Source organism: Syngnathus leptorhynchus, chromosome 21 (genome assembly GCF_054491065.1).
Source record: "Syngnathus leptorhynchus isolate UIUO chromosome 21, UIUO_Slep, whole genome shotgun sequence".
Classification (NCBI taxonomy): Eukaryota; Metazoa; Chordata; class Actinopteri; order Syngnathiformes; family Syngnathidae; genus Syngnathus; species Syngnathus leptorhynchus.
In genome coordinates this window covers 826,016-851,732 of record NC_141215.1, presented here as the reverse complement: position 1 = coordinate 851,732, position 25,717 = coordinate 826,016, and the positions used below count along the sequence as shown (strand labels likewise).

At 38.6% G+C, this 25,717-nt stretch overlaps 1 protein-coding gene and 1 long non-coding RNA gene across 30 annotated transcripts in view; one reads left to right on the top strand and one right to left on the bottom strand.

Moving 5' to 3' along the window:
• Positions 1-1,908: 1,908 nt before the first annotated feature.
• On the top strand, positions 1,909-17,240 carry LOC147039982 (uncharacterized). Of its 29 annotated transcripts, XM_085902915.1 has the most exons (10): positions 6,719-6,905; positions 7,216-7,299; positions 7,433-7,524; positions 7,759-12,094; positions 13,152-13,303; positions 13,374-13,498; positions 13,608-13,733; positions 13,833-16,148; positions 16,239-16,310; positions 16,392-17,235. In XM_085902915.1, the coding sequence occupies exons 1-7, from the start codon at positions 6,853-6,855 to the stop codon at positions 13,713-13,715; spliced, it is 4,950 nt and encodes a 1,649-aa protein (XP_085759041.1). In that variant the 5' UTR covers positions 6,719-6,852; the 3' UTR covers positions 13,716-13,733; positions 13,833-16,148; positions 16,239-16,310; positions 16,392-17,235. The 29 variants fall into 29 exon arrangements, with proteins under 29 accessions (XP_085759015.1, XP_085759017.1, XP_085759020.1 ...); XM_085902912.1 differs by having other exon boundaries at positions 7,433-12,094; positions 16,392-17,236; XM_085902914.1 differs by adding an exon at positions 7,005-7,043 and having other exon boundaries at positions 6,839-6,905; positions 7,216-12,094; positions 16,392-17,236.
• The window catches only part of LOC147039981 (uncharacterized), a 44,668-nt gene continuing 30,503 nt past the window's right edge, over positions 11,553-25,717 (bottom strand). The window contains exon 2 of the long non-coding RNA XR_015063228.1: positions 11,553-18,131. This is a non-coding gene — a long non-coding RNA (uncharacterized LOC147039981). The remainder of the gene's footprint in view (positions 18,132-25,717) is intronic.

The window sequence follows — 25,717 nt, the reverse complement described above, 5'->3', positions numbered from 1 at the left end:
TTTATTTTCCATTCATTCATTTAGTTATCCATTTAATTTTAAGTTAAAAACATCATTTTACCGTTTTAACGGCATTTACCGTTTTTATTTCTTGTTTAATATCATCATTCCACCGCAGCAACACTAAGCCGCTGTTTAGCTCAGTAAGAAGACAATGATCCTAAGAACACGAGCCACGTCCGCGAGCGAGTTCGAGTCCCGGTTGGCCATAATTTTTTTATTCATTAATTCTTCATTCATTCAATTTTAACACATTTTAACAATTATTTTCATCATTCATTTAGTTTTTCATTTAATTTTAAGTTAAAAACATCATTTTACCGTTTTAACGGCATGTACCATTTTTATTTCTCGTTTAATATCATCATTCCACCACAGCAACACTAAGCCGCTGTTTAGCTCAGTAAGAAGAGACTGGAATTAGAAGCACGAGCGCTGTTCCCGTGCGAGTTCGAATCCGGCTTGACCAATATTTTTTTTTCATTCATTCAATTTTAACACATCACTTTAATAATTATTTTCATCATCATCATTAATTTCCCATTTTTATTTTATTTAATCATCAATTTACCAATTTTATGTCATTTAATCATCATTTCGAGTCCCACAATAGTGTGAAGTGCCTTCGCCTTCACACGCAATTTCTCCAGAAATTGCCAATTCTAGTTCTACTTTATTTTTCTTCTTCTTATTAGTGTGAAGGCGAAGGCCTTCACACTATTGTTATTCTACTTTATTTTTCTTCTTATTAGTGTGAAGGCGAAGGCCTTCACACTATTGTTATTAGTGTGAAGGCGAAGGCCTTCACACTATTGTTATTCTACTTTATTTTTCTTCTTCTTATTATTATCCTACTTTATTCCTCCCACTTTTTTGACACCTAACTACTCCCACATGCTTTAACCGATTCACTCCATTCCAACTTTCACACGTTCCAAAAATTCACGGCATGACTGCTAGTATTTTATTTGTTCATAACATTTACCGTTTTTGCATAATTAGCAAATTTGTGCCTTAAAATCCCCCATTCATTCTTAATGGCGCATTAGACACGAGCGACGTTCCTAGTTCGAATTTTGACATCTGACAACTTTTTTCATGATTTCTTTCCTTAACTCGTTTATTTAACTCTTTTATTTTTTATTTATTTATTTTCCATTCATTCATTTAGTTATTCATTTAATTTTAAGTTAAAAACATCATTTTACCGTTTTAACGGCATTTACCGTTTTTATTTCTTGTTTAATATCATCATTCCACCGCAGCAACACTAAGCCACCGTTTAGCTCAGTAAGAAGACAATGGTCCTTTGAACACGAGCCACGTCCGTGAGCGAGTTCGATCCCGGTTGGTGATAATTTTTTTATTCATTAATTTTTCATTCATTCAATTTTAACACATTTTAATAATTATTTTCATCATTCATTTACTTATTCATTTAATTTTAAGTTAAAAACATCATTTTACCGTTTTAACGGCATGTACCATTTTTATTTCTCGTTTAATAGAATCATTCCACCAGAATAGCACTAAATCGGTGTTGAGCTACTTCCACGAGGGCGTTCGAATCCCGCTTGGCCATAATTTTTTTATTCATTAATTTTTCATTCATTCAATTTTAACACATTTTAATAATTATTTTCATCATCATCATTATTTTACCATTTGTATTTTATTTAATCATATTATTAATTTACCATTTTTATTTCATTTAATCATCATTTCGAGTCCCACAATAGTGTGAAGTGCCTTCGCCTTCACACGCAATTTCTCCAGAAATTGCCAATTCTAGTTATTATTAAACAATTTATTCCTCCCACTTTTTTGACACCTAACTACTCCCGCATGCTTTAACCGATTCACCCCATTCCAACTTTCACACGTTCCAAAAATTCACGGCATAATTGCTAGTATTTTATTTGTTCATAACATTTACCGTTTTTGCATAATTAGCAAATTTGTGCCTTAAAATCCCCCATTCATTCTTAATGGCGCATTAGACACGAGCGACGTTCAGGAGTGAGTTCAAGTTTTGACATCTGACAACGTTTTTCATGATTTCTTTCCTTAACTCATTTATTTAACTCATTTATTTTATATTTATTCATTTTTCATTCATTCATTAATTTATTCATTTAATTTTTATGTAAAAACATCATTTTACCGTTTTAACGGCATTCACCATTTATATTTGTTGTTTAATAGCATTATTCCACCACAGCTATATTAAGTCGGTGTTTAGCTCAGTAAGAAGAGAACGGTGCTATCAACAATTCCACCTTAAAGGAGTGAGTTCAAATCCCACGTGGCCATTATTTTTTATTCATTCCATTTTTATTCATTCAATTTTAACACATCACTTTAATAATTATTTTATGAAACATCATAATTTAACATCTTTATTTCTAATAGCATCATTTCACTGCACAAATAGTTAGTCAGTGTTTAGCTCAGTAAGTAGAGAACATGGCACATTCAATTATTACACATACACATTATTCTTTATTCATTAATTTAATTTTATCACATTTTGCCTTTCATCATCATATTTGATGTACTATATTTATTTTATTTAGTAAATCAGTAGGTCATTGTTTAGCTCAGTAATTAGAGCATCAGATATCCGACCTCAACTTTTTTCATTTTACGTAAAACATTGTTTCCCACTTTAGTTTTAGTTTTACCAATTTATTTTATTTAACATCATTTATCGTCATTAATTTACCATTTACATTGGGCGGCTTGTCATTACACATTCGCGGGCTTCTACCATTTTTCCCTTCATTAAGCAAATTCCAGCACTTTAATAATCGAAAACTGTTTAGTTCAGTAGGTAGAGCATCAACCTTCTAACCTCATTGTTGTGCACTGGTCGACTTTCTCAACATCCATTTTTGTCATGTTTTTTTAATCTTACTAATTTTAACACATAATTTTACCAATTTTATTCAACATCATTCATAATAATTAATTTACCATTTAAATTGGCCGTCTTATTACACATTAGCGCGCTTCTACCATTTTTGCCTTCATTTAGCAAATTCCAAGAAACAAAACCGCAAAGCATTGTTTAACTCAGTCGGTAGAGCATCTGACTCTGATCTTATAGTCATGGGTTCGAGCCCCGCACAAGGTAACCTTCTAAACTTCCACTTTTATCATGATTTTTGGCATCGATGACACGGGCCTGTTTAGATTGCTCGCGGCTGACCAGACGTAAGTATATGTGATGTCTTGGTGAGATATTAAGATAGACTCGCGAGCAATCCCCCGCCCGCCGCGACGGCATCTTTAGGTTTTGTGGCAGTGGAATAAAGCATTCATTTCCAACGGTACGCGAATGCATCATCTGTTATACAGTTCAGTGCCGTCGATTACGCACCTGTTCAGATTGCCTGCGGCTGACCAGACGTAAGTAAATGTGGTGTCTCGGTGCAATATTAACAATTATAAATGTTCAATTTACACGACGCTAACCGTAATGTTATTATTGAAATTTCCAAACAGATGAGCAGTTTCGCGTTGCTGTTTTTGTGGTGTGATGTAGACTTTTCGCACCGTTTATACACTTGAGCTAGCAAACTTCGTTTGTGTGGATTAAGTAAAAAGTAGCTGTTGTACTGTTGTAAAAGTCAGGGATGATAATTATCCGCGGATTTCCATGTTTTTGTCCGTCGAAAGTATCATTTTCGTGGTTCGTGTAAATTTGTTGCAAAAATTATTTTTTTATACATGGGAGGAGCGGCCGGCCTGTAAATGTTAGCTTCGGCGACTCGCGAGCATTCCCCCCGCCCGCCGCGACGGCATCTTTAGGTTTTGTGTATTCTCTGTCAAGATATGATCAGCTATGGAGGTAGCGGCGCTCGGAATATTAGAGGATCACATCGAAACAAAAAACACACAAAGCAGAGTAGATCAGTGTGTATCAAACTGAACTATAAATATGGTTTTCTTTATGCACGTTTTCTCAATGCACCTGTATACGTGGCTCTGAATAATTTCCCCTTCCAAGGTGTTCTATATAACTAGCTTTTGTGGATAACGCAATTCCAAAGGTGATTTTTTTTTCTTTGAAATTCAATTTTGCATGTGTGCAATATTTCGTTATATTGAAAAAAATTAAGCTTTTTTTGTTCCATATTTTATAATCAAAACTAAATATGGTCGCTATGAAAAGGTTTGTTATCAAATGTGGAGGAAGATATTTTTCAATAAATATCGATGTCGGCCCTCGACCTCATCCAAGTTTCTAATTTTGGACCGCTGCGTGTTTGACTTTGACACCCCTGCCCTAGATTAAGTACAAATGTGCGCCTCTTATCTTGAAGCGCCTTATGGTGCGGAAAATACTGTAACTAGATTGCATTTTCACCCAGAACAATTATTCATTACCCAATGCCATTACCAGACGTGTCATACAATGTGTTTCCCAACATCAATTTCTTAATGCACCTGTATACGTGGCTCTGAATAATTTCCCCTTCCAAGCTGTTCTACATAACTAACTTTTGTGGATAACGCAATTCCAAAATTTTGCACCACAAAGTCTGCATAAGATTGAGGGTTTGCTGTATTTGTTCTATTTCTCTGCACAGGTCTTTGAACTGCGGCTGATCTGTGGCTGATCCAGCTGACTTCCGGCTGATCCTGCTGACCTGTGGCTGATTCCCCCAATACCCTTTCTTGTCTCTGCTCTACCTATTGTTTCTGCCTTCCTTCTGTCTAAACCCATTTGTTCTGAAAACTATTTGCTAACACCATGCCGAAAAAGGGCAGGAGATCACAGTCTGTAAAGTTGTGCTGGGAGCGACGTGCTAAAACACGTAGCTCCCAAGCACCTCTTCCACCTTCTGCTGATATCTCTGCCCAGCATGTGTGTGCTGTTGAAGCAACTGAAAGAGATACAAACGATTTGCAAATGGAGAAACATGATACAAATGATACGCAAATGAAAAGAGCTATTCCAAATGATATAGGACACTGAAAAGAAAATTCCTGCTGAAGTTTCCATTGCGGTAATGGTACCAGTGCAACACGATTTGGTAATGTATGTGATGGCAACTCACAGCCAAGCCCATCTGAGATATGGCCAATCCAGAAACAGTCAATGTGTGGCTAATTCTGTAACATTTCTGGCTTTCCTGCAGGATATAAATAACTTGACTACCTCTGACCTGGATGCTGTTCTCAGTGTGGGTAATGAACTGTATACATGTACTGTGGCTGCATTGAAAGCCCGAGGATGCTTTCTAAACAGTTTTTTGACGGTTGATGAACTTCCAGAGATTGTAAGTGGTTCCACACAACGGCATGTGTTAATAAGGAGTATGTCAATGTGTGGTTCTTTCACCTCTTTCCATGGAGATGCGCTCTTTCTGAACCTTTGTGACAGACTTGAGTGCTTGACATCAGAGGTCAGTTGTGCTCTTCTGATTATGCAGTCGACGTGCATTGCAGTTTTCCGAGACCACCAAGGCAAGTACGGGTATTTTGATCCCCACTCTAGAGGACGAGATGGTCTCCCTGTTCCCAATGGCACAGCTGTCATGATGCTTTTTGTGCGTCTGAATGACCTTCGGAATAAATTGACAGAGCTCTACACACGTTTGCAATGCTCCTGTAATTCTCAGTATGAGCTTGTACCGGTCCAGTTTGAACCTATTCATGTTACTACAAATGACATTGAGATGGTGCCATGTACTTCATTGCAATCTAAGCTGGTAAGCAAAGCAGTTTCCGAGACCTCATATTTGGAGATGAGTGATTCTTCAACACCTGCCGGTGAACAACGTCACTGCCACAAGTTGATTGATGACGACACAGAAGCGGTTTCTTGGACTACAGGTAAAATGCTCCAACGCTTGTCAAAAATTTCGAAATCAAGTAGGAGAAAATTTCTAAGACGAATGAAGGCACAGGAAAATTTGAATGATAAATTTGAACAAAGACGTACAAAACAAGAACTAACGAGAAGAAACAAAAATCTGAGAAATAAGGAAAGGTACAGTAAAAATTTAGAGATTAGACAAAAGAAGAGGTGTTATGTTACAACGCGTTATCAGCAAGATGTACATTTTCGCACTAAACAAATGTCCTATTATACACAACGTAAGACTGATCATATCTTTAAGGAGAAAACTCGTTCCCGCTTCTTACTTCGTTATAAGACGGATGATTGTTTTCGAATGGGACGATGCACCTACAGCATGCAACGTTACAGTGACGACCCTGAGTTTAATGCAAGACAACGTTCCTACGTAACGCAACGTTACCGTGACGACCCTGAGTTTAATGCAAGACAACGTTCCTACGTAACGCAACGTTACCGTGACGACCCTGAGTTTAATGCAAGACAACGTTCCTACGTAACGCAACGTTACCGTGACGACCCCGAGTTTAATGCAAGACAACGTTCCTACGTAACGCAACGTTACCGTGACGACCCTGAGTTTAATGCAAGAAAACGTTCCTACGTAACGCGACGTTACCATGACGACCCTGAGTTTAATGCAAGAAAACGTTCCTACGTAACGCGACGTTACCGTGACGACCCTGAGTTTAATGCAAGAAAACGTTCCTACGTAACGCGACGTTACCGTGACGACCTTGAGTTTAATGCAAGACGGCGCGTTTATATTACACAGCGTTATTCAAGCAATCCTGAATTCAGAGCCAGACATCAGGAAATCATGAGGTCCATTATGAGAACGAAATCGGATTCATTGCGGAATAAAACAATGACCAGAGCAAGTGTGCTTTTACAAAAATACAAAATCATAAACCGGCTATGTAGAGAGCGAAATGACTGCGCATTAATGAAAGCTGTCGACCTATTCAAAGACCAAATTAAGAATGGACCCACATTTGTTTGCACAGTTTGCCACAGAGCCCTATTTCCCAACCAGGTACAGTCTTGTCGGCGTCACCTTTATAAGAAGAACCGCGATGTTGTTGAGCGCTGTCTCACGGGACAATTTGTTCATATTTGCAATGACGAATGTCAGACGTCTTGTAGAGTGCCGGCTGAAAGAAAACTAGAGTGGGTATGTCACACCTGCCATACACATCTCAAAGATGGTAAAATGCCAGCTTTGGCTGTTTCAAACAATCTCACGCTAGCTGCTATTCCAACAGAATTGCGTGGATTGAACATATTAGAGAGACACCTCATTTCCAAATGCATAGCGTTTGCCAAAATTGTCCCACTTCCCAAAGGTCAACAACGAGGCATTCGCGGAAATGTTGTGTGCGTGCCATCGGAAGTACAGGAGACGGTCAATGTCTTGCCAAGGATAAGAAGTAAGTCGCAGATGTTGAGAGTGAAACTGAAGAGACGACTTTGCTACAAAGGCCATCAGTTTTTTCAAACTGTCACTTGGTCCAAGCTAATGAGCGCTCTGATAAAATTGAAGCAAATTCATCCACAATACAGAAGCCTAACTATCCGCGACGATCCGGACCTTTGCGACCCAACCCTCGCTGATGATGATGATGGCAGCTCAGGTGAAGCGGAAATGAGCGACAGTGAGTACAATGAGGAAGCTCTGGAGGAGATATACAGATTTGAGAGTGATGCTCTGCGTGGAATGAACGGTGAGTCACAAAATGTCAACAGTGGTAACAATCAGCAAAGAGAAAATGTAGAAGATGGTGATCAACCTAACGGTGGAGTTGTACTTGAATCATGTCTCCAACCAAGTGACGTGTCGGAGGAAATTATGAGTTTTACCGAGGGCATTTACTCTGTTGCTCCTGCAGAAAGAAATAACCCAGTAAGCTTTTTCAAGACTCCCAAACTTGAGGCCATGGCTTTTCCGGTGCAGTTCCCGACAGGGCAAAACACGCTCGATGGAGAGAGACCGATAAAACTCACACCGAGCAAGTATTTCAAAACCCGACTGTGTTGTGTGGACGACCGTTTTGCCAGGGATCCGACCTACTTGTTCTTTGCTCAGTTTGTGACCGAAATCTACCAGGCGATGTCGAGCATGACAATACAGCTACGCAAAGGTAAACCGTTTACCCGAGATGGTCGAAGAATTACCAACGCGATGCTTCAGGACAAACGACAAGTTGAAAAGTTGGTGCGCAGCAAACACGCCGTCCGCTTCATGATGCCACTGAGAGGCACGCCAGCCTATTGGGAGAGAACCACCAAAGACCTTTTTGCGATGATCCGACAGCTGGGCACACCCACGTTCTTTTGCACATTTTCTGCTGCCGAAATGCGTTGGGAAGAGGTCATCGTCGCCATTAAAGCGCAACGAGGTGAGGTAGTGAATTTTGCTGAACTGGACTGGGCCACCAAGTGTGAAATTCTAAGGGGCAATCCGGTGACGACGATGCGCATGTTTGACAAACGTGTGGAAGCTCTGTTCAGAGATTTGATCCTCTCTCCGGCACAACCGATTGGCGAAGTGGTAGACTACTTTTACCGATTAGAATTTCAGCACAGAGGAAGTCCTCACATTCATTGCCTCATATGGGTTCGAGGTGCTCCTGTATTTGAGGAATCTTCAGACAAAGCCATCTGTGATTTTGTATCCCGCTACATCTCGGCTGAGCTTCCGGACCCGCTGAAAGAACCCGATCTGTACAAAAAAGTCACAGAAGTCCAGATGCACAGCAAAAGTCACTCCAAAACGTGTGTCAAACACCCGGGTGCGAATTGCCGCTTTGGATTCCCCAAACAACCGTGCCATGAAACGACGATCGTCAGACCTGCCCCCGTCGACGATGACGATCGAGATCGACGCGGGGAGGGTCGGTCGGCGGCCAATGCTAAGCTTGTTTCCGTGCTAAATCTGCTGAATCAACCTGAAACTTCATCCCTGACTTTGCCTCAGCTACTGGCTAAATGCGAGCTCACCGGCGACGACTACATGAGCTGTTTGCAAGCGACGGCCTCGTCGAATTCTGTCGTGCTGAAGCGTGAACCGAAAGACTGCTGGGTCAACTACTACAACCGCCATTTGCTTCTTGCCTGGGATGGAAATCTGGACATCCAATACATCCTGAATGCCTATTCTTGCATCGCATACATCTGCAGCTACATCAGCAAAGCTGAACACGGTTTGAGCCAATACCTGAAATCGGTGATTGAAAACTCCCGCAGCGAAAATGTCAACGAGAGCGATGAAATGAAGCAAATTATGCAAGCGTACTCCAAAAAAAGAGAAGTGAGCGCCCAGGAATGTGTCGCACGCGCATGCGGCTTGCATATGAAACAGTCCTCTCGCAGTGTGATATTTGTACAAACCAGTGACAATGCGCTGAAAATGAGTTATCCTATCTCAGTGCTTGAGGGCAAAACCCAGGACTCTCACGAAGTGTGGATGACTGCCCTGCCGGACAAATATAAATGCAGACCTCAAACGGAGGAATTTGAAGTAATGTGCTTGGCTGATTTTGCATCAACGTGCAGAATTGTTTATGGCAAACAAGTCAAAGGTAAGAACGTTTTGCGTCTGCTGAACGACATGGGATTTGTACAGAAAAGAACAAGAAAATCTGCGGTCATCAAATACTGTAAATTTTCAGAACAAAAGCATCCCGAGGAATATCACTGCACCTTGCTCAAGCTGTACCTGCCTCATCGTGCTGATTGCCAGTTAAAATCTGAACGCTTTCCCACATCTCAGTTGTTCCACGAGCACGCCTGCGTACAGTTACCGTATGCCGACCGTGTGGAGCGCGTGTGCGAAATCGTCAAAAGGAACAGAAAACGATACGAGAAACACAGCGGAGACATCGACGAAGCCATCAGGGAGATGGAGGAAAGTGGGCTCAACGTAAACGAATGGTGCCACCTGGCTCCCGAGAGTGAGCTGCAAAGACTCGAATGCATCGAGGAAATCGACGCGAGAGACGACCCGAATGAGAACGTGGAGGAAAATGTCCCCGACTATAACGTGAGGTCGGCGACAACGGAAATGTCCATCGTGGCTGAACCCGCTGCCATCGATCCCACGGTGTTACGCGGTATGTATCGAAACCTGAACCGAAAGCAAGCGTCAGTCTTCTACAAGGTCCGCGATTGGTGCGTAAAACGTCTGTGTAGCTCAAAGCCGATTGAGCAGTTTTTCTACTACGTCAACGGTGGCGCCGGGACCGGCAAATCACATTTGATCAAATGTATCCATGCGGAGGCCACGAAACTACTGCTCAGACTACCACGACTGGCTGAGGAAGCAGACGTTTCCAAACAGACTGTTGTTCTCGCAGCCTTCACCGGTACGGCGGCGTTCAACATTTCAGGGACAACTTTGCATTCTCTCCTCAAACTGCCGAGAAGTCTCAAACCTCCGTATCAAGGCCTGGGCAACAAACTGGACGAAGTCAGAGCGGAGCTCTCGATCGCTGAAATACTAATTATCGACGAGATTTCCATGGTGTCAAAAGACCTCTTTGCCTACGTCGATACCAGATTGAAACAAATCAAAGGAGCCAATTTACCTTTTGGCGGCATGTCTGTTCTTGCTGTTGGAGATTTTTTTCAGCTCCCTCCCGTGAGACAATCCAAACCTTTGTGCGTGTACGATCCCACTCGGCTGGACCACTGGCGCGGCAACTTCAAAAAGATCACGCTCACGGACGTCATGAGGCAGAAAGACGACGTAGCCTTTGCTGAGCTGCTGAACCGACTCCGCGTCAAAGACAAGTCTGACCGACTGTCGGAACCGGACGCAGCTCTGCTTGCTACGAGGTACGCTTCTCCGGTAATGTGTCCAAAGAATATTCTGCATATTTTTGCCACCAATAAACAGGTAGATGGTCATAATTCCGCGATGCTGAATCTGCTTCATAAGGACATTGTACAAATCGACGCGGATGACTACAAGAAAGACAAAAAAACTGGCAGAATGGCAAGGCAAGCGACCCCTGTCCAAGGACCTAAGAACGGGTTGCCCGACTCGATCAAAGTTGCAGTCGGCGCTCGCGTTATGGTCACACGCAATATTGACGTCGGAGCAGGTCTGTGCAATGGGACGTTTGCAAAAGTTGTGCAATTGGTGAACTACCCGAATGAAGCGCGTGTACAGAAAGTCGGGTTGGAACTAGACTGCGTGACTAAGACGGCGAGTGCTGCGAATTCTGTGTTCATTGACAGACAGGAGGAGAGGATGCAGAATTCTGGAGTGGTGCGCCGGCAGTTTCCCATCAAGCTTGCTTTTGCCTGCACGATCCATAAGGTACAAGGCATGACGACGTCAGAGGCTGCGGTTTCGCTGAAAGGCGTTTTCGAACACGGCATGGGCTACGTAGCTCTGAGTAGAGTGACTTCGCTCAGTGGTCTGCATATTCTGCATATGGATGAGCAAAGAATTCATGCAAATCCAGAAATCACTGCTCCTCTCGCTGAGATGACAGAGGATTCTTTGGACAGCGTAATGCCTCTGTTTCACGTGATGCCGAGGGTAGATAGAGCAAACGACCTGGTCGTCGTCCATCATAACACCGAAGGGCTGTCTTGTCACGTGCGGGATATCGCGTGTCACCACGAACTGCGTTTTGCTGATGTTTTGTGCTTCACAGAAACACACCTCCGAGAATCTGCGGCTGCCTGCTTGGAAGGCTATACCATGTTTCACAGGAACCGAAGTGATTCTTACACAACCTGTCCCGACTTGGTGACAAAACGTGGCGGTGGCGTAGGTATTTGTGTCAAAAGTCACATCGCAGCCCAGGAAAAGAAATACGTACAGGGTGTGACCGATATTGAATTTGTTGCGGTGAAACTTGAAGCTCCCATCAATTTGTTAATCGCTGCCGTTTACAGGCCTCCAGGCCACAGTCTGCGGACCTTTCTGCCAAGCTTGGAAAATCTCTTACGGTATCTTGAAGTCATGGACCATCATCAGATCTTGGTATGTGGCGATTTTAACGAAGATACGCTCTCTGCCTCGTACAAGCCCGTTCTTGAATTGTTTCGCTCAAAGGGTTACACGCAGCTCATAACCACTGCTACCACTGACAAAAACACATTGATTGACCTCATTTTTGTCTCTCGACCTCAGCGTGTTCTTTATTCAGGTGTCCTGCAAACATACTACAGCTATCACAATCCTGTTTTCTGTGTTTTGAATAGTCAAAGGTAAGTCAAATCTAAATTGTGTATTTCAGCATTTGGAAAAATAACATGGACGGAAATCAGACGGCGTAAGTGGTGGTGTGTCGTGGGTGATTTGTTGAATTGAGATGAGATGGTATCAGAGGCGTAGGTGGCTCAGAAAGGCAAATGTAATGTTGGCATTAGGCAGAAACCTCACCATTATAAAAAAAAATAATACTACAGACCAATGTGAATAGCCATATACATTATATTTTCCGCTGATAGTATAAATGACGGCTCATATATCACGCTGATATTTTAAATGGCTGATCTCATTTCTGTAGATGTAAATCAAGTTGAGTTAAGGGAAGGCACTCAACCAGCTCAGTGGCCTTGTGGTACGAGTGTTCGCCCTGAGACTGGGAGGTCGTGGCTTTGATCCATCGGCCGAGTCACACCAAAGATTACGTAAAAATTGGAACCCGATTCCTCCCTGCTTGACACTCGGCGTTCGAGGGTTGGGTTGGGGATGCCGCACCCTCTTGGGCCGCCCCGCATGTGGCAGTATCCGCACCTGCTGGGCAAACAATCTTCTGAAGGCAAGAGGGTGGCGAGGGGATGGCGCGGCCGCTTGACACCTAAAACAATCTTTAACTGCCGGTCTACTCGTCTTTCGGATCGACGGGAGATTTCGTCCAATTGTCCATCTAAGGGAAGGCTTTTAAAATTTAAAAAAGCCTTCCCTTAACTCAACTTGATTTAAATATTACACTTTTAAAAATGTTAACTATTTAAATATTTAACTTTGAAACTTTTGAACTTTTAACATGATTCAATTTTCTAAATGAACGCATAGATGAGTTAAGGGGTGACTTTTTAACTTTTTACATTTTTTTTCATTCTAATTCTACAATCAGATTTTAAAGATGACTTCAGAGAAGGACTTTAAAACCTTTTAACTTTTAAAATGTTTCTAAATTTTCTAAATTAACCATCGATTTTAAAGATGACTTAAGGGAAAGCCTTTTAAACGTTATTTTTTTTATCATAAATTTTTTTATTTTTATTTTCAAATTTTTTTTAATGTCATAATCACGAGGCGAGAACAGAAAACAGACGAGGTAAGTTGCTCGTCGATGATTTTTTTTCCATTTCTTTCCAAAGACACTAAATGCTTGTATTTCACTCTTCTGTATTTAAACAGTTTCTTTTATCTGGCGAAAGCAGTTCAACTCACAACGGAGGTCAGAGGTAACCGTGACATATTGCCTTGTTGTAACATTTTGTAATTCACAGCCATGCTTGTGTATACCCTCTGCAGAATCCTACATTTTTACTTGGATTGTCCTTTATTTTTTCTTCACAAAGACCTTGAGCATGCAAAAACTTTCATCACGGACCAATGACTCCTACACCAGGGAGGCAAGAAGCACAACTTATTCTTCTGTGAGTAGCCTACAAATCTATTATTGACTATTGTCACGAAACACTCCCTTTAATTTTACATGTGTTTTTCAACTGGTATCCTCAACCGACTCAATGTTTGTTGTTTTAGTTTTTCCGTGTTTCCCGCGGCTCCACGTCCTCCGTTTGTCAAGACGGGAGTTTGGCCCCTTTGGTACTCTACCTTGATGGGATTTGGCCTGTCTTGCCAGACAAATGACTGAAGAAGAAGATGCAGGTTTGTTAATGCGCTCATGTCATTCACTCTTTAGTACATATGCTTGAAGTACTGTAATGGGATTTTCAAAAATGAATTGATAATGATATTATATTGTAGCACAGCGACAGCCAAGTTTTTGAAAAACACTCGTACGATGGAGGCCGGCATCATGGAACATAAACTCCCAAACCGGCATGGCGAACGGGACTTTTGCCGATTCTTCCGTGGAACAATCGAGGGCACCGCCGGCGGCTCCTCGCTTTTCAGCATGAGGGAACTGCAGCGGAATACCCTCCTAGAGGACACTGCCAGGACAATCGAAGGCACATCTGACAGCTCTTCGCTTTGGCCTGGACATCCACTTTTTGATTTCCATATTATGGAAATATTGGTCATACCAAAGACTAAAAATGGAACCCATTGCCTCCCTGCTTGGCACTCAGCATTAAGGTTTGGAATTGGGGGGGTTAGATCACCAAATGATTCCCGAGCGCGGCATCGCTGCTGCTCACTGTTCCCCTCTCCCCCAGGGGATGGATCAAAATCACATGGGGATGCAGAGGACAAATTTCACCTCACCCAGATGTGTGTGACGATGATCATTGGGACTTTTTTTTTTTTTTTAACTTTATTCAGCTGAAAAAAATAAATCATTCTGCTTTTTCATCTCCGAGGTTTTTTTGGTCCTAAAATCACCAACTTGGTTTGGTTTCCATGTTTTGTGTTTCCGCTATTTAAATGTGAATTTGAACACATTTAAATCAAGTCCCATTTATTCATTTTATTCTTGTTGATATTATTTACATTTGTTATCTATTGAATCAGTAAAACATTTTACGTCTTTTGACGTGAGCGAGGGTTTTGCACGAGGAAAATTGGCTGTCCGTGTGTCCGCAGTGGGACAAAACGGCCGTATGCATGTGCTTGCAATTGGAGTTAACGACACTCTACCACTAGGCCACTGAACTGGAACTTTTGTATTGTTTTCAGTTCATATAAACTTTTAGCTTGTATATTTTTTTCTTATTATTATTTTAGCAGATGCACTAATTGTTTGGCAATTTTTTATTTTGTTGTACATGTGACAATGACAACGATCTATCTATTTATCTATCTGTGTAACTAATAAAGTTGTGATCCTATGCCCAAACAGCTTTTTTTTTTTTTTTTCGACTCCACCGCGCATAAAAGCGGGTGGAGACTCCAAGGTGCCCTTATCACAGCAAACCTGAAGACAGAGGTGAGTGGTTTCACAGGTAGCTCTCCTCCAATTTAAAATTTGATTTTTGATAAACACTGAGGCATGTGCCAAATTCATTTTTTAATTATTTTAGCCTGGACTGATGTCATGTTGTGCAAAATTCCAAACCAGGTGGAAGTTAAGTGTTCTAAAATCCTCTCTTTTCATTTACTATACTTGGAACCGATATTGTCCTGTTGTCAAAATGCAACTTTTCTGAGGTAAATTCTGATGAATTTGGTATGAATTTACTCCATCTGATGGATGAAAGTGAAAATAAGTCGTGAAACAAACATAGGTGGCACTTCTAAATCTGCTATATTGTTTTACCTGTGAAAATTAATGCTGTATCATTAAAAAGGCTGTTCAAAGTCTGTGAGCAAGGGTTTTGCACGAGGTAAATTGGCTGTCCATGTGTCCGCAGTGGGACAAAATGGCCGTATGCATGTGCTTGCAATTGGAGTTAACGAGGAATGACATTGCTGGTTTAAAGTTAAAGTCCATACACAGACAAACAAAGGATAATTAATACAATCACATGCTACGAAAAAAAGCAACAGTTAATGTTGCCTTGTCTGCTTTCGGTCATCGCTTTTACAATTGGATCGAGTGAAGGCCAAATGATTCAACTTGTCCCCGAATGCAACAGTGGGATGTGATATGCCAAATTGCCAACTACTTTGCACAATTTTAGACATTCACTTCACATACTTGGAATCACATGCTCATAAATATAAAAAGTTTGGATCTTAATTGTCACTTTCTCTTTCAGAATGAACAAAAAAATAATAAATGCCAAAGTGGTGGGCGTCAGAAGGGACACCTGGGCCAGAGGCTGGAAGCCAGACGGTGTGTCCGGCTTCCGGATGGACGGAAGTTACGAAAATGTGACTGTTGCCCTCTGTGACGGTACCAGTCCAATGAAGGTGACTCTCTTTAGTCACCTGGCTGGTATGGTCACAGAGGGCAACAGTTACGTTTTCGCACATTTTGCGAAGGACGCGGCAAACACCAATGTGCTCCACTGTAAATCGGCCAGCAAGGTCTATATGGGGGCGGAGGTGGAGTGCACAGATGCCTTGAAGGCTGAGGCGCTCGCCTTAATTTTCCCCCCCTCGTCCCCAATGTCTCTCTGTGAGGTGATTAAAAACCCTCCTGAGGGACTGATCAACATTGAGGGCCGTGTTGAAAGTGTAAGTTTACTCAACACACAAATGTATGTTTAAATATATATTTAAAAAAGTGTTCCCTTGCTTAAACACTGTCTGTTTGTTCCAAATTAGAAACAGCAGAGCAGATTGGTCTCTGTGCGCGGGGCTCGGTTGGTGCCATTGAGCATCATTTTCGTGAAACAAGTAATTGATTTGTCGACTTTACTGTTATTGTACTTCACACATGCGCGTACTGAAGTAATATTTGGTTTCAAACTATTGCAGGAAGAAGCTGTGTGGAGGGAGGCAAACGTGACCCCAATCAAGGTCGGGGCACTTTATTCATTTTCACACCTAAATGCTGTGACAAATGAATTTGGACTGTCCCTCAACACGACCCAACATTCAAAGATATCTGTGAGTAGAAAAAGGCTGTGAAAAGGAATTTAATAAGTTTAGGTTGTTTTGAATGAACGAGTATAATATCACGAATGCCGGCTTTCCGTACAATCTCGTTCACATTTTACAACTTTACGAGAAAGGCTGTTGAATTGTGACCAGCGTGTCTGCGAACAACCCCCCCCCCCCCAGGTGGGGACAAAACGGTACAGATAATGGAAGGACTTCATGGACACCCTGTGAATTAGTAATTGCATGTGATGTGACAGTGATGAATTCACCTTTAACTTTATTGACTTGACCTTTTGAGGTATATAATTCTTCAGTTTTCACCTGAGCAAACCTAATTGTGTTTTTCTTCACTAGCTCTACGAGTCAACTGTCCAGTTCATTGCGATTGGAGTAATGATGGGAGAGGAGGAGATCAAGTTGGTGGATGGGGAGGGGGTAGAAATTAGTATTGGCGTGAATGTTTGGCGCCAGGCTTTCCCCCACATCCCAAAAATACCCCAAGAAGGACTCTCCCTTAAACTGGTGTACTCAGAGGGAGAAGTTTCTGAAATATATCAATAAACATTCTATTTTGCCAATGCTGTCCATTTGCCTACATTAATTTCTGCCAAAGTTTGGGGTTGGATGGGGTGCAGTTGCACTATTCATTGGGAAGAGTTTAAATTTTCTGATTGAAAGTACAGCTCTTAGTGCCACTTAAATATTTGATTGCAATATTTTGTCAGATGCGGTGAAATCTGCTACAGTTTGGGGTTGGATGGAATGCAGTTGTGCCTTTCATTGAGAAGCGTTTTAATTTTCAGTTTGAAAGCATATCTGCGCACAACTGAAAAGTTCATGTAATGCTTGCTGCCATTTTTCTAATTCATAACATTTACTGTTTAGCTCAGTTAGAGAATGAAATATTCAACATGTGCCATGATCCTGAGTGAGTTCGAATCAGATGTCTGACAACTTTTATCATGACTTCTTTCCTTAACATTAATTTTTTTATTCATTCATTTAATTTTAATTTAAAAACATTTAACATTTTTATTTCTTGTTTAATACCATCATTCCACCGCAGCAACACTGAGTCACCGTTTAGCTCAGTTAGAAGGGAATGGCCCATTCAACACGCTCCACGTTCCCGAGTGGGTTCGAATCTGATAGCCGCTGTTGCTTTTTATTCATTTATTCAATCATTTTCATTCATTGAATTTTAGTTTAAAAACATCATTTTAATAATGTCATTTCTTGTTTAATAGTATGATTCCACCATGATCTACCGCTTTCATAGTTGTCTCTGTTTAGCTCAGTAAGAAGAGAATGGGGCCGTACATACGAGCGCTGTTCCCGTGTGAGTTCGAATCCTGCTTGGCCAATAATTTTTTTTCATTCATTCAATTTTAACACATCACTTTAATAATTATTTTCATCATCATCATTAATTTCCCATTTTTATTTTATTTTATCATCAATTTACCATTTTTATGTCATTTAATCATCATTTCGAGTCCCACAATAGTGTGAAGTGCCTTCGCCTTCACACGCAATTTCTCCAGAAATTGCCAATTCTAGTTAGTGTGAAGGCGAAGGCCTTCACACTATTGTTATTAGTGTGAAGGCGAAGGCCTTCACACTATTGTTATTCTACTTTATTTTTCTTCTTCTTATTATTATCCTACTTTATTCCTCCCACTTTTTTGACACCTAACTACTCCCACATGCTTTAACCGATTCACTCCATTCCAACTTTCACACGTTCCAAAAATTCACGGCATGACTGCTAGTATTTTATTTGTTCATAACATTTACCGTTTTTGCATAATTAGCAAATTTGTGCCTTAAAATCCCCCATTCATTCTTAATGGCGCATTAGAAACGAGCGACGTTCAGGAGTGAGTTCAAATTTTGACATCTGACAACTTTTTTCACGATTTCTTTCCTTAACTCGTTTATTTAACTCTTTTATTTTTTATTTATTTATTTTCCGTTCATTCATTTAGTTATTCATTTAATTTTAAGTTAAAAACATCATTTTACCGTTTTTATTTCTTGTTTAATATCATCATTCCACCGCAGCAACACTAAGTCGCTGTTTAGCTCAGTAAGAAGACAATGGTCCATTGAACACGAGCCACGTCCGCGAGCGAGTTCGAGTCCCGCTTGGCCATAATTTTTTTATTCATTAATTTTTCATTCATTCAATTTTAACACATTTTAATAATTATTTTCATCATTCATTTAGTTATTCATTTAATTTTAAGTTAAAAACATCATTTTACCGTTTTTACCGATTTCTTGTTTAATATCATCATTCCACCACAGCAACACTTAGCCGCTGTTTAGCTCAGTAAGAATACAATGGCGTTTGGAGTACGAGCCACTTCCGCGAGGGAGTTCGATCCCGGTTGGCGATAATTTTTTTATTCATTAATTTTTCATTCATTCAATTTTAAACATTTTAATAATTATTTTCATCATCATTAATTTATTATTTTTATTTTATTTAATCATCATTAATTTACCATTTTTATTTCATTTAATCATCATTTCGAGTCCCACAATAGTGTGAAGTGCCTTCGCCTTCACACGCAATTTCTCCAGAAATTGCCAATTCTAGTTATTAAACAATTTATTCCTCCCACTTTTTTGACACCTAACTACTCCCACATGCTTTAACCGATTCACTCCATTCCAACTTTCACACGTTCCAAAAATTCACGGCATGACTGCTAGTATTTTATTTGTTCATAACATTTACCGTTTTTGCATAATTAGCAAATTTGTGCCTTAAAATCCCCCATTCATTCTTAATGGCGCATTAGACACGAGCGACGTTCAAGTTCGAATTTTGACATCTGACAACTTTTTTCATGATTTCTTTCCTTAACTCATTTATTTAACTCTTTTATTTTTTATTTATTTATTTTTCATTCATTGATTTAGTTATTCATTTAATTTTAAGTTAAAAACATCATTTTACCGTTTTAACGTTTCACCATTTTAATTTCTTGATCAATAGCAACATTCCACCACAAAAAACACACAGTCGCTGTTTAGCTCAGTGAGAAAACAATGGTCCCTAAACACGAGCCACGTCCGCGAGCGAGTTCGAATCCTGCTTGGCCATAATTTTTTTTTCATTCATTCAATTTTAACACATCACTTGACATCACATGTCAAATTTTGACATCTGACAACTTTTTTCATGATTTCTTTCCTTAACTCGTTTATTTAATTAGTGTGAAGGCGAAGGCCTTCACACTATTGTTATTCTACTTTATTTTTCTTCTTATTATTATTATTAAACAATTTATTCCTCCCACTTTTTTGACACCTAACTACTCCCACATGCTTTAACCGATTCACCCCATTCCAACTTTCACACGTTCCAAAAATTCACGGCATGATTGCTAGTATTTTATTTGTTCATAACATTTACCGTTTTTGCATAATTAGCAAATTTGTGCCTTAAAATCCCCCATTCATTCTTAATGGCACATTAGACACGAGCGACGTTCAGGAGTGAGTTCAAATTTTGACATCTGACAACTTTTTTCATGATTTCTTTCCTTAACTCGTTTATTTAACTCTTTTATTTTTTATTTATTTATTTTCCATTCATTCATTTAGTTATTCATTTAATTTAAGTTAAAAACATCATTTTACCGTTTTAACGGCATTTACCGTTTTTATTTCTTGTTTAATATCACCATTCCACCGCAGCAACACTAAGCCGCTGTTTAGCTCAGTAAGAAGACAATGATCCTAAGAACACGAGCCACGTCCGCGAGCGAGTTCGAGTCCCGGTTGGCCATAATTTTTTTATTCATTAATTCTTCATTCATTCAATTTTAACACATTTTAACAATTATTTTCATCATTCATTTAGTTTTTCATTTAATTTTAAGTTAAAAACATCATTTTACCGTTTTAACGGCATGTACCATTTTTATTTCTCGTTTAATATGATCATTCCACCACAGCAACACTAAGCCGCTGTTTAGCTCAGTAAGAAGAGACTGGAATTTGAAGCACGAGCGCTGTTCCCGTGCGAGTTCGAATCCGGCTTGACCAATATTTTTTTTTCATTCATTCAATTTTAACACATCACTTTAATAATTATTTTCATCATCATCATTAATTTAACATTTTTATTTTATTTAATCATCAATTTACCAATTTTATGTCATTTAATCATCATTTCGAGTCCCACAATAGTGTGAAGTGCCTTCGCCTTCACACGCAATTTCTCCAGAAATTGCCAATTCTAGTTATTAGTGTGAAGGCGAAGGCCTTCACACTATTGTTATTCTACTTTATTTTTCTTCTTCTTATTATTATTAAACAATTTATTCCTCCCACTTTTTTGACACCTAACTACTCCCACATGCTTTAACCGATTCACCCCATTCCAACTTTCACACGTTCCAAAAATTCACGGCATAATTGCTAGTATTTTATTTGTTCATAACATTTACCGTTTTTGCATAATTAGCAAATTTGTGCCTTAAAATCCCCCATTCATTCTTAATGGCGCATTAGACACGAGCGACGTTCAGGAGTGAGTTCAAATTTTGACATCTGACAACTTTTTTCATGATTTCTTTCCTTAACTCGTTTATTTAACTCTTTTATTTTTTATTTATTTATTTTCCATTCATTCATTTAGTTATTCATTTAATTTTAAGTTAAAAACATCATTTTACCGTTTTAACGGCATTTACCGTTTTTATTTCTTGTTTAATATCATCATTCCACCGCAGCAACACTAAGCCGCTGTTTAGCTCAGTAAGAAGACATTGGTCCTTTGAACACGAGCCACGTCCGCGAGCGAGTTAGAGTCCTTCTTGGCCATAATTTTTTTATTCATTAATTTTTCATTCATTCAATTTTAACACATTTTAATAATTAGTGTGAAGGCGAAGGCCTTCACACTATTGTTATTCTACTTTATTTTTCTTCTTATTAGTGTGAAGGCGAAGGCCTTCACACTATTGTTATTCTACTTTATTTTTCTTCTTCTTATTAGTGTGAAGGCGAAGGCCTTCACACTATTGTTATTCTACTTTATTTTTCTTCTTCTTCTTATTATTATTAAACAATTTATTCCTCCCACTTTTTTGACACCTAACTACTCCCACATGCTTTAACCGATTCACCCCATTCCAACTTTCACACGTTCCAAAAATTCACGGCATAATTGCTAGTATTTTATTTGTTCATAACATTTACCGTTTTTGCATAATTAGCAAATTTGTGCCTTAAAATCCCCCATTCATTCTTAATGGCGCATTAGACACGAGCGACGTTCAGGAGTGAGTTCAAATTTTGACATCTGACAACTTTTTTCATGATTTCTTTCCTTAACTCGTTTATTTAACTCTTTTATTTTTTATTTATTTATTTTCCATTCATTCATTTAGTTATTCATTTAATTTTAAGTTAAAAACATCATTTTACCGTTTTAACGGCATTTACCATTTTTATTTCTTGTTTAATATCATTCCACCGCAGCAACACCAAGTCGCTGTTTAGCTCAGTAAGAAGACAATGGTCCATTGAACACGAGCCACGTCCGCGAGCGAGTTCAAATCCCGCTTGGCCATAATTTTTTTATTCATTAATTTTTCATTCATTCAATTTTAACACATTTTAATAATTATTTTCATCATTCATTTAGTTATTCATTTAATTTTAAGTTAAAAACATCATTTTACCGTTTTAACGGCATGTACCATTTTTATTTCTCGTTTAATAGCATCATTCCACCAGAGCAGCTCTAAGTCGCTGTTTAGCTCAGTAAGAAGACAATGGCGCTTTGAACATGAGCCACTTCCACGAGGGCGTTCGAATCCCGCTTGGCCATAATGTTTTTATTCATTAATTTTTCATTCATTCAATTTTAACACATTTTAATAATTATTTTCATCATCATCATTAATTTACCATTTTTATTTTATTTAATCATTAATTTACCATTTTTATTTCATTTAATCATTATTTCGAGTCCCACAATAGTGTGAAGTGCCTTCGCCTTCACACGCAATTTCTCCAGAAATTGCCAATTCTAGTTATTAAACAATTTATTCCTCCCACTTTTTTGACACCTAACTACTCCCACATGCTTTAACCGATTCACCCCATTCCAACTTTCACACGTTCCAAAAATTCACGGCATAATTGCTAGTATTTTATTTGTTCATAACATTTACCGTTTTTGCATAATTAGCAAATTTGTGCCTTAAAATCCCCCATTCATTCTTAATGGCGCATTAGACACGAGCGACGTTCAGGAGTGAGTTCAAATTTTGACATCTGACAACTTTTTTCATGATTTCTTTCCTTAACTCGTTTATTTAACTCTTTTATTTTTTATGTATTTATTTTCCATTCATTCATTTAGTTATTCATTTAATTTTAAGTTAAAAACATCATTTTACCGTTTTAACGGCATTTACCGTTTTTATTTCTTGTTTAATATCATCATTTCACCGCAGCAATACTAAGCCGCCGTTTAGCTCAGTAAGAAGACAATGGTCCTTTGAACACGAGCCACGTCCGTGAGCGAGTTCGATCCCGGTTGGTGATAATTTTTTTATTCATTAATTTTTCATTCATTCAATTTTAACACATTTTAATAATTATTTTCATCATTCATTTAGTTATTCATTTAATTTTAAGTTAAAAACATCATTTTACCGTTTTAACGGCATGTACCATTTTTATTTCTCGTTTAATAGAATCATTCCACCAGAATAGCACTAAATCGGTGTTTAGCTCAGTAAGAAGACAATGGCTCTCTGAACACGAGCTACTTCCACGAGGGCGTTCGAATCCCGCTTGGCCATAATTTTTTTATTCATTAATTTTTCATTCATTCAATTTTAACACATTTTAATAATTATTTTCATCATCATTAATTTATTATTTTTATTTTATTTAATCATCATTAATTTACCATTTTTATTTCATTTAATCATCATTTCGAGTCCCACAATAATGTGAAGTGCCTTCGCCTTCACACGCAATTTCTCCAGAAATTGCCAATTCTAGTTATTATTAGTGTGAAGGCGAAGGCCTTCACACTATTGTTATTCTACTTTATTTTTCTTCTTATTAGTGTGAAGGCGAAGGCCTTCACACTATTGTTATTCTACTTTATTTTTCTTCTTATTATTATTAAACAATTTATTCCTCCCACTTTTTTGACATCTAACTACTCCCACATGCTTTTACCGATTCACTCCATTCCAACTTTCACACGTTCCAAAAATTCACGGCATGACTGCTAGTATTTCATTTGTTCATAACATTTACCGTTTTTGCATAATTAGCAAATTTGTGCCTTAAAATCCCCCATTCATTCTTAATGGCGCATTAGACAAGAGTGACGTTCAGGAGTGAGTTCAAATTTTGACATCTGACAACTTTTTTCATGATTTCTTTCCTTAACTCGTTTATTTAACTCTTTTATTTTTTATTTATTTATTTTCCGTTCATTCATTTAGTTATTCATTTAATTTTAAGTTAAAAACATTTTACCGTTTTTATTTCTTGTTTAATATCATCATTCCACCGCAGCAACACTAAGTCGCTGTTTAGCTCAGTAAGAAGACAATGGTCCATTGAACACGAGCCACGTCCGCGAGCGAGTTCGAATCCCGCTTGGCCATAATTTTTTTATTCATTAATTTTTCATTCTTTCAATTTTAACACATTTTAATAATTATTTTCATCATTCATTTAGTTATTCATTTAATTTTAAGTTAAAAACATAATTTTACCGTTTTAACGGCATTTACCGTTTTTATTTCTTGTTTAATATCATCATTCCACCGCAGCAACACTAAGCCGCTGTTTAGCTCAGTAAGAAGACAATGATCCTAAGAACACGAGCCACGTCCGCGAGCGAGTTCAAGTCCCGGTTGGCCATAACTTTTTTATTCATTCATTCAATTTTAACACATTTTAATAATTATTTTCATCATTCATTTAGTTTTTCATTTAATTTTAAGTTAAAAACATCATTTTACCGTTTTAACGGCATGTACCATTTTTATTTCTCGTTTAATAGCATCAGTCCACCAGAATAGCATTAAATCGGTGTTTAGCTCAGTAAGAAGACAATGGCGCTCTGAACACGAGCTACTTCCACGAGGACGTTCGAATCCCGCTTGGCCATAATTTTTTTATTCATTAATTTTTCATTCATTCAATTTTAACACATTTTAATAATTATTTTCATCATCATCATTAATTTAACATTTTTATTTTATTTAATCATCAATTTACCAATTTTATGTCATTTAATCATCATTTCGAGTCCCACAATAGTGTGAAGTGCCTTCGCCTTCACACGCAATTTCTCCAGAAATTGCCAATTAGTGTGAAGGCGAAGGCCTTCACACTATTGTTATTCTACTTTATTTTTCTTCTTCTTATTATTATCCTACTTTATTCCTCCCACTTTTTTGACACCTAACTACTCCCACATGCTTTAACCGATTCACTCCATTCCAACTTTCACACGTTCCAAAAATTCACGGCATGACTGCTAGTATTTTATTTGTTCATAACATTTACCGTTTTTGCATAATTAGCAAATTTGTGCCTTAAAATCCCCCATTCATTCTTAATGGCGCATTAGACACGAGCGACGTTCAAGTTCGAATTTTGACATCTGACAACTTTTTTCATGATTTCTTTCCTTAACTCATTTATTTAACTCTTTTATTTTTTATTTATTTATTTTTCATTCATTCATTTAGTTATTCATTTAATTTTAAGTTAAAAACATCATTTTACCGTTTTAACGTTCACCATTTTAATTTCTTGATTAATAGCAACATTCCACCACAAAAAACACATAGTCGCTGTTTAGCTCAGTGAGAAAACAATGGTCCCTAAACACGAGCCACGTCCGCGAGCGAGTTCGAATCCTGCTTGGCCATAATTTTTTTTTCATTCATTCAATTTTAACACATCACTTTAATAATTACTTTCATCATCATCATCATTAATTTACCGTTTTTATTTTTCATTTAGTTATTCATTTAATTTTAAGTTAAAAACATCATTTTACCATTTTAAAGTTCACCATTTTAATTTCTTGATTAATAGCAACATTCCACCACAAAATACACATAGTCGCTGTTTAGCTCAGTGAGAAAACAATGGTCCCTAAACACGAGCCACGTCCGCGAGCGAGTTCG